Genomic DNA, 9397 nt, shown 5'->3' on the forward strand with positions numbered 1-9397 from the left:
GCAAATCCATTGTTGATTGTTGGAAAAACCCACCTGATTCACTAATGTCCTTTAGGGAAGGAAACTGCCATCCTTACCTGGTCTGGCCTACATGTGACTCCAGACCCACAGCAATGTGGTTGACTCTGAACTGTCCTCTGGGGAAATTAAGGATAGGCAATAAATGCTGGCCTAGCCAATGTACTCTCATCCCACGGATGACTTTAAAATAATGTCCTTTAGTGAAGGAAAACTGTTGTCCTTACCCAGTCTGGTCTATTTGTGACTCCAGACTCACAGCAATGTGACTGACTCTTAACTGTCCTCTGGGCAATTAGAAAAGCAATAACTGCTGGCCTGGCTAGCGACACCAATTCCCACGATCAGATTACAAAAACCTTTCTGTCATAGTTGATAATGCTACATATTTAATTATGAGTTCATAATTATCACTAGTGCAACTCTTTAAACGATAGAGTTAGTTTTAACAGTGGCATTCTTTCAGAATATACTACTTCTGAAAAAAAAATCCATCGCTGTTTTTGCTATTTATAGATACATGCTTTGCTGACTTAAATATTTCAATCCCTTGTATTAGACCTCTAGTCCAGTCAATATATTGTGCACCCATATAACATGGTCAAATGCCAGTGACATTAATACTCTTTATCTTGGAGTGACGAGGTTCAATCTCACAAATGATGAGAATATGGAACTCACTGTGAAGTTTCTGCCAGAAGTGCTAAGTGGATATTCCTGAGGTCCCCAACATCACAAGTGCCAGTTTTCAGCCGACTAGGTTCACCCAATGTAAGGTCAAGGCTGAAGGTGCTGGAAGTTATGGCATCAGGCAACATTCCAGCTGAAGACTAGTTCACTAGAACTCACTATAACTTTACCCAAGGCATTCCTACACAGATACAAGAGTGAAACCTAACCAAAAATGCCAAAATTTGCCCAGCTATGTCTGTCCACAAAGACAGGATACAGGTCTGGGCTGACCAGGCTTTCCTCATAAGGCAAGCTGCTCATGTTGGGTATTGGTCAAGTAAACAAAAATAGAAATTGCAGGAAAAACTCAGCATGTCTGGCAGGATCTGTGGAGAAACATCAGAGTTAACTTTCCAGGTCTAGTGATCTTCCTTCAGAACATATCTGTCAAGTAAACCTTCCCCAAACTGCTTCCAATGTGTTAGCATCCACCCATAAGTACAGCATGCAGTAAATAAAAGGCACTATAGTCCCAGAGGACTACTGTCTCATCAGAGAGAAACAACTGGTTTTGGGTTAACCTGAGGATTACAATACCTCAGGGAAGGTGATCTCAGCCAGTGCAGGAATTGAACCCTCACTGTTGGTACCTCTCTGTATCACAAACTAGTCATTCAGTCAACTGAGATAACCAACTGCAGCAATATACAGTACTCCAAATGTACTCTTACCAATGCCCTGCAAATTGAAGCAAAACCTCCCCATGCTTCAATTTCCCTTGCAATTAAACATTGCATTCTATTAGCTTTCCTGATTACTTGCTGTTCCCCTGCAGACTAACCTTCTGTGTTTTATGTGACGGACACCCAGATTTCTCTGCATTTCAGAGCTCTGCAACCCCCCACCATTTAGACAATACATTTTCTTTATCTTTCTGCTAAAATAGACAATTTCACACTTTCCCACATTGTACACCATTTGCCAGATCTTTGCCCACTCACTTAACCTATCTACAGTCTGTGTAAGTTCCTTACATTCTCTTCACAACTCACTTTCTTACTTATCTTTGTGTCATCAGCAAATTTAGCAAGCATACCGCTGGTCCATTCATCCAAATCATTGATATAAATTGGAAAGAGTTGAAACTTGCACCAACCCCTGTGGTACACCACTCATGACATCTTGCCAATCTGAGAAAGACCCATTTATTCCTACTCTCCGCTTCCTGTTAACCAGCCAATCTTCTATCCATGTCAATATGTTATCCTCTACACCGTCAACTTTTATTTTCCACAATAAACTTTGAAGTGGCACCTTATCAAATACTTTCTGGAAATCTAAGTACAGTACATTCACCGACAGCACAAGTTATTTCTTCAAAGAAGTCCAATAAGTTAGTTAAACATGATTTTCCTTTGACAAAACTGTATTGGCTCCACCTGATTAGCCTGGACTTTTCCAAGTGCCCTGGTATAACATCTTTAATAATAACTTCTAACATATTCCCATAACAAATGTTAAACTAATTGGCCTGTAATTTTCTGCTTTCTACCTCCCTCTATTTAAAACAAAAGAGTTACATTAGCTATTTGCCAATATAAAGGAAACTTTCCTGAACCTAATGAGTTTTGGAACATTAAAAACAACATATCACCTATTTAATTGACTACTTCTTTTAAGACCTTGTGATGTAATCCATCAGGACCTGGGGACTTGTCAATTTGCAGTTCCAACAATTTACTCAGTACCACTTCCCTGGCACTTGTAATTTTCTTGATTTGATCTTTGATTAAGTGTGGCATCAATGAGTCCTAGCTAAAATGAAATGAATGCAGGAATCAAAGGGAGAACTCTTCATCCATAGGAATCCTGACATAAAGGATGATGGTTGTGTTTGTTGAAGGTTAATCGTTTCAGCAGCATTACAGATGTTCAGCGTAGTGTCCTAAACCCAACCACCTTTAGCTGCTTTATTAATGACCTTCCTCCCATCACAAAGTCAAAAATGGAATGCTCGCTGATGATTGCACAGTGTTCAGTTTTACTCATAATTCTTCAGATATGGAAGCTGTCTGTGCCTGCACACAGCAAGAGCTAGCTATTGTCCAGGCTTCAGCTGATAAATGTCAATGAACATTTGTGTCATACAAATACCAGAAAGTGACAACTGCCAACAGGACAGAATCTAACTCTTTCTCCTTGATATTCAATGGCATGATTGTCACTGAATCCCTGCCTATCAACATATTGGGTGTCACTATTGTCCAGAATCTGAGCTGGACTAGCCATATAAAAACTGTGGCTATAACTATAGGTCAGAGGCTAGGAATACTGTAGTGAGTAGCTCACATCCTATCTCCCAAAAGCATGGCCACTATCGACAAGGCACAAGTTAGGAGTGTGATGGAATACTCCCCACTTGCCTGGATGAGTGCAGCTCCAACAATACTCATGCTTGACACCATCTAGGACAAAGCAGCCGCTTGATTGGCACCACATCCACAAACATCCACTCCCTCCACCACCGATGCTCAGTAACAGCAGTATGCACTGTAGGAATTCACCAAGGTTACTGTGACAGCAACGTCCAAACTCATAACTTCTGCCATGTAGAAGGTGGAGAACAGTAGGTACAGTGGAACCTGCAAGTTCACCTCCAAGCCATTCACCATCCTGACTCGGAAATATATTGCTGTTCCTTCACAGTCACTGGGCCAAAATCCTGGAATTCCTTTCCTGGGGCATTGTGCATGGATGCAGCAGTTCAAGAAGACACCACCTTCTTGAGGGCAACTAGGGACGGGCAATAAATGCTGGCCCAGCTAGCGTTACCTGCATCCCATGGATGAATAGGGAAAAAAAACTAAAACACAACTTCTCCCACTCTGCAGCACAGAGGCTTGTGCTCCCAGTAACACTGTATCTCCTGATACTTCCTCTTAACTGAGGGAGCAAGGCTCTGAAGAGCAGGAACAATGCTCACTCACACACTAATTTATCATATGTGACAATTCAAGACATGGTCCTTCTGACTGGGGTCTTCTGCAGCCATGTCCTTGTGAAGGTCGGAGGAAGGATCACACAGGTCAGGCTGAGCTGACACTCCCACCCACAGCTAACCAGACTCATGGCATTTTCTGCAGAGAAACCTTTTCCTTCAGTGAGGGCTTGCGTAAGGCCCTAGACACCCTGAGATTGGTCTTTGCACGGTCATCCAACATTAAAAAATAAACCAAGAACTGCGAACACTGGAGATCTGAAACAAAGAAAAACAAACTGCTGGAGGAACTCAGCAGGTCTGGCAGCATCTGTGAACAGAGATGTTTCAAGTCCAGGGACCCTTTGAGAAAAATCTCCACAGATGCTGCCAGACCTGAGTCTCTCCAGAAATTTCAGTGTTTGTTTGTTGCCTAAGGATCCTTCGTGACTTTCTGCAGCGCATCTTATAGTTAGCACACACTGATGTTACTGAGCATTGAGGGAGTGGATTGTTTATGGATGTAATGCCAATCAAGCGGCTGCTTTGTCCTGGATGGTGTCAAGCTTCTTGAGTGTTGTTGGGGCTTCATTCATCCGGGCAAGTGGGGAGTATTCCATCACACTCCTGACTTGTGCCTTGTAGATGGTGGACAGGGTTTGGGGGGTCAGGAGGTGAGTTACTGCAGTCACAGTGAAGTGCTGCAGGATTCCTAGCCTCTGACTTGTTCTTGTAACACATCTTTTATGTGGCTGGTCTGGTTCAGCTTCTGGTCAATGGTAACTCCCAGTATAATGATAATGGGGATTTCAGCAATTATAATGCCATGCAATATCAAGGGCAAATGTTTAAATTCACAAATGTTGGAGGGAGCCATTTTTTCGCTCTTGCCAGCTCAAAACTGTATATTGTTCAGGCCTCAATGCATATCAACATGGACTGTTTTAATATCTGAGGAGTCACGAATGGTGCTGAACATTGTGCAATCATCGGTGAACATCCCCACTTCTGACCTTATGATGGAGGGAAGGTCATGGATGAGGCTGCTGAAATTGGTTGGGTCTAGGACACTAACCTGAGGAACTCCTGCAGAGATGTCCTGGAGCTGAGCTGATTGACCTCCCACAACCACGACCATTTTCCTATGTGTCAGGTATGACTCCAACCATCAGACAGTTTGCCCCCGATACCCATTGATTCCAGTTTTGCGAGGGCTCTTTGATGCCGCACTTAGTCAAATGATGCTTCAATGTCAATGGTAATTACTGGAATTCAGCTCTTGTGTCCATGTTTGAACCAAGATTGTAATGGGGTCAGGAGTTGCGTGGCCCTGGCGGAACCCAAACTGGGTGTCACTGAGCAGGTTATTGCTGAGCAGGTGCTGCTTGATAGTGCTGTTACTGACACCTTCCATCACTTTACTGATGATTGAGAGGACACTGACGGGGCGGTAATTGGCTGGGTTGGATTTGTCCTGCTTTTTATGTATGGGACATACCTGGGCAATTTTCCACATTGTCTGGTAGATACCAGTGTTGTAACTGTACTGGAACAGCTTGGCTAGGGGAGCGGCAAGTTCTGGAGCACAAGTCTTCAGTACTATTGCCGGAATGTTGTCAGGGCCTGTAGCCTTTGCAGTATCCAGTGTCTCCAACTATTTCTTGATATCACGTGGAGTGAATCGAATTGGCTGAAGACTGGTATCTGTAAAGCTGGGGACCACTGGAGGAGGCCAAGATGGATCATCTCGCTTGCCACTTCTGGCTGAAGATTGCTGCAAATGCTTCAGCCTTATCTTTTGCACTGATGTGCTGGGCCCTTCCATCATTGAGGATGGGGATATTTGTGGAGACTCCTCCTCCAGTGAGTTGTTTAATCATCCACCACCATTCACAACTGGATGTGGCAGGACTGCAGAGCTTAGATCTGATCCGTTGGTTGTGGGATCGCTTAGCTCTGTCTATCACTTGATGCTTATGCTGTTTGGTGTGCAAGTACTCCTGTTTGGTGGCTTCACCAGGTTGACACCTCATCGTCAGGTATGCCTGGTGCTGCTCCTGGCATGCCCTCCTGCACACTCCATTGAACTGGGTTTGATCCCCTGGCTTGATGGTAATGGTTGAGTGAGGCTATGCCAGGCCATGAGGTTGAAGATTGTGCTGGAGTACAATTCTGCTGATGCTGATAGCCCACACTTTCTCTCATAGATGCCCAGTCTTGATTGTTAGTTCTGTTCAAAGACTGTCCCATTTAGCACAGTGATAGTACCATGCAAAACAATGGAGGGTCTTCTCAAAGTGGAGGCGGGACATCATCTCCTCAAGGACTGTGCAGTGGTTACTCCAACCAACAGCCGCATGGACAGATGCATCTGTGGCTTATAGATCAGTGAGGATGAGGTCAAGTAAGCTTCTCCCTGCTGTTGGTTCCTTCACCACCTGCTGCAGTTATAACAGGGATATGGAATTAAGGCGTGTTAGTGGAGCTAAGATATAGGTCAGCCAGGATCCCACTGAATGGCAGAGTAAGCATGAGGACCAAACTAGTCTCCTCCAGTGTAGTTCAGTAATACCAGTCTGTGTCAACACTTGGTACATCATCAACGTTTTCTACACAGGACCCTGAAATCATTGATGTCTTTCACTTGGTGGGAATCCTCTGCTGGCTTGCTCTATACCATGGCTTTGTGGCAGATTTTCACTTTCCATTGGCTCTCTACAAGAAGCTGCTTAATGTCCAACCAACTTTGAATGACCTGAAAGAACTCTCGCCAACTTTAGGCCGGTAAGTCAAGGTCAAACATTTTATTCATTTCTGGAAGAGACATGTTGAGAATAATCTTTCAGAGAATCTGCAGTGTCCTCTGATATGGACTTTCACCATCACAGCCATTTGGATCAACTGGCAACACTCAGTCACATGATCCTGAGATCAAGATCCAGTTTAGAAGTGCAACCTAGGATTCATGGTCTAGCAATGTCCTTAATCCATAACAAATTTCCATTTTGTCTTTAAAAGAATGACCATTATCGAGCCACAAAACCAACAACTAGATTAACTAGAGATAGTAGGAACTGCAGATGCTGGAGAATCTGAGATAACAAGGTGCAGAGCTGGATGAACACAGCAGGCCAAGCAGCATCAGAGGAGCAGGAAGGCTGACGTTTTGGGCCTAGACCCTTCTTCAGAAATGGGGGAGGGGAAGGCGGTTCTGAAATAAATAGGGAGAGAGGGGGAGTTGGATAGAAGATGGATAGAGGAGAAGATAGGTGGTGAGGAGACAGACAGGTCAAAGAGGCAGGGATGGAGCCAGTAAAGGTGTGTGTAGGTGGGGAGTTAGGGAGGAGATAGGTCAGTCCTGGGAGGACAGACAGGTCAAGGGGGCGGGATGAGGTTAGTAGGTAGGAGATGGGGGTGGGGCTTGAGGTGGGAGGAGGGGATAGGTGGGAGGAAGAACAGGTTAGGGAGGCGGGGACGAGCTGGGCTGGTTTTGGGATGCGGTAGGGGGAGGGGAGATTTTGAAGCTTGTGAAGTCCACATTGATAGCATTGGGCTGCAGGGTTCCCAAGCGGAATATGAGTTGCTGTTCCTGCAACCTTCGGGTGGCATCGTTGTGGCACTGCAGGAGGCCCAGGATGGACATGTTGTCTGAGGAATGCGAGGGGCAGTTGAAATGGTTCGTGACTGGGAGGTGCAGCTGTTTAGTGCGAACCGAGCGTAGGTGTTCTGCAAAGCGGTCCTCCAGCCTCCGCTTGGTTTCCCCAATGTAGAGGAGGCCACAACGGGAACAGCGGATGCAGTATACCACATTGGCAGATGTGCAGGTGAACATCTGCTTGATGTGGAAAGTCTTCTTGGGGACTGGGATGGGGGTGAGGGAGGAGGTGTAGGGGCAGGTGTAGCACTTCCTGCGGTTGCAGGGAAATGTACTGGGTGTGGTGGGGCTGGAGGGGAGTGTGGAGCGGACAAGGGAGTCACGGAGAGAGTGGCCCCTCCAGAAAGCAGATAAGGGTGGGAGGGAAAAATGTCTTTGGTGGTGGGATCAGATTGCAGATGGTGGAAGTGTTGGAGGATGATGCGTTGGATCCGAAGGTTGGTGGGGTGGTACGTGAGGACGAGGGGGATTCTGTTTTGGTTGTTATTGCGGGGAGGGGGTGTGAGGGATGAGTTGCAGGAAATGCGGGAGACACAGTTGAGAGCGTCTCGACCACTGAGGGGGAGAAGTTGCGGTCCTTGAAAAATGAGGACATCTGAGATGTACGGGAGTGGAATGCCTCATCCTGGGAGCAGATGCGGTGGAGGTGAAGGAATTGGGAATAGGGGATGGCATTTTTGCAGGAAGGTGGGTGGGAGGAGGTGTATTCTAGGTAGCTGTGGGAGTCGGTGGGCTTGAAATGGATATCGGTTTCTAGGTAGTTGCCGGAGATGGAGACAGAGAGGTCCAGGAAGGAGAGAGAGGTATTACAGATGGTCCAGGTGAACTTAAGGTTGGGGTGGAAGGTGTTGGTGAAGTGGATGAACTGTTCAAGCTCCTCGTGGGAGCACGAGGCGGCGCCGATACAGTCATCAATGTAACAGAGGAAGAGGTGGGGTTTAGGGCCAGTGTAGCTACGGAAGAGGGATTGTTCCACGTAACCTACAAAGAGGCAGGCGTAGCTTGGGCCCATGCGGGTACCCATGGCTACCCCCTTTGTCTGTAGGAAGTGGGAGGAATTGAAAGAGAAGTTGCTGAGGGTGAGGATGAGTTCGGCTAAGCGGATGAGGGTGTCAGTGGAGGGGGACTGGTCGGGCCTGAGGGACAGGAAGAAACAGAGGGCCTTTAGGCCATCTGTATGGGGAATGCAGGTGTAATCGGACTGGACGTCCATGGGAATGATGAGGTGTTGGGGACCGGGGAATTGGAAGTTCTGGAGGAGGTGGAGGATGTGGGTGGTGTCACGGACGTAGGTAGGGAGTTCCTGGACCAAGGGGGAGAAAATGGAGTCGAGATAGTTGGAGATAACTTCGGTGGGGCACACCCTTACTGGCTCCATCCCCGCCTCTTTGACCCGTCTGTCTCCTCTCCACCTATCTTCTCCTCTATCCATCTTCTATCCGTCTCCCCCTCTCTCCCTATTTATTTCAGAACCGCCTTCCCCTCCCCCATTTCTGAAGAAAGGTCTAGGCCTGAAACGTCAGCCTTCCTGCTCCTCTGATGCTGCTTGGCCTGCTGTGTTCATCCAGCTCTACACCTTGTTAACTAGATTAACTAACTATGACTAGGAGATAGAAAGTACTGCAGATGCTGGAAGTCAGAATCAGTCAAATGTGGAGCTGGAGGAGCACAGAAGGTCAGACAGATGCTGTCTGTTGACCTGCTGTCATTATGTAGTACAATTACATACATCACGGCAACATTAAGAAATGGTCCCGAGTTTATATTTTTAACAGGTTTACACACACACGGAGGTAGAATTTCAGAACTTTCAAACACAAAAGGCAACTGTCGCTCTATCAATTATTCATTTAAATCTAATATTGATAGATTTTAATTAGTCAAAGGAATTAAGAGATACTAGTGCAAAGGCATGTTTCTGGAGTTAAATCTAACAGCAGCCAAGACCTCAGTGAAGATCTTGGCAAAGGCTTAAGAAATTCAGAGATAGTAGGAACTGCAGATGCTGGAGAATCCGAGACAACAAGGTGCAGGGCTGGATGAACACAGCAGGCCAAGCAGCATCATAGGAGCAG

The 9397-nt window shown here is 46.2% G+C and overlaps 1 protein-coding gene across 1 annotated transcript in view; it reads left to right on the plus strand.

Moving 5' to 3' along the window:
* LOC109912948 (probable E3 ubiquitin-protein ligase HERC4) overlaps positions 1-9397 on the plus strand; it is a 75211-nt gene that overhangs the window by 49953 nt on the left and 15861 nt on the right. Inside the window, exon 21 of the mRNA XM_048612601.1 lies at positions 6285-6451. Within this exon, the coding sequence (XP_048468558.1) occupies positions 6285-6451 (167 nt within the window). The remainder of the gene's footprint in view (positions 1-6284; positions 6452-9397) is intronic.

This window comes from Rhincodon typus, chromosome 1 (assembly GCF_021869965.1).
Source record: "Rhincodon typus isolate 14 chromosome 1, sRhiTyp1.1, whole genome shotgun sequence".
In the NCBI taxonomy this organism is placed as follows: Eukaryota; Metazoa; Chordata; class Chondrichthyes; order Orectolobiformes; family Rhincodontidae; genus Rhincodon; species Rhincodon typus.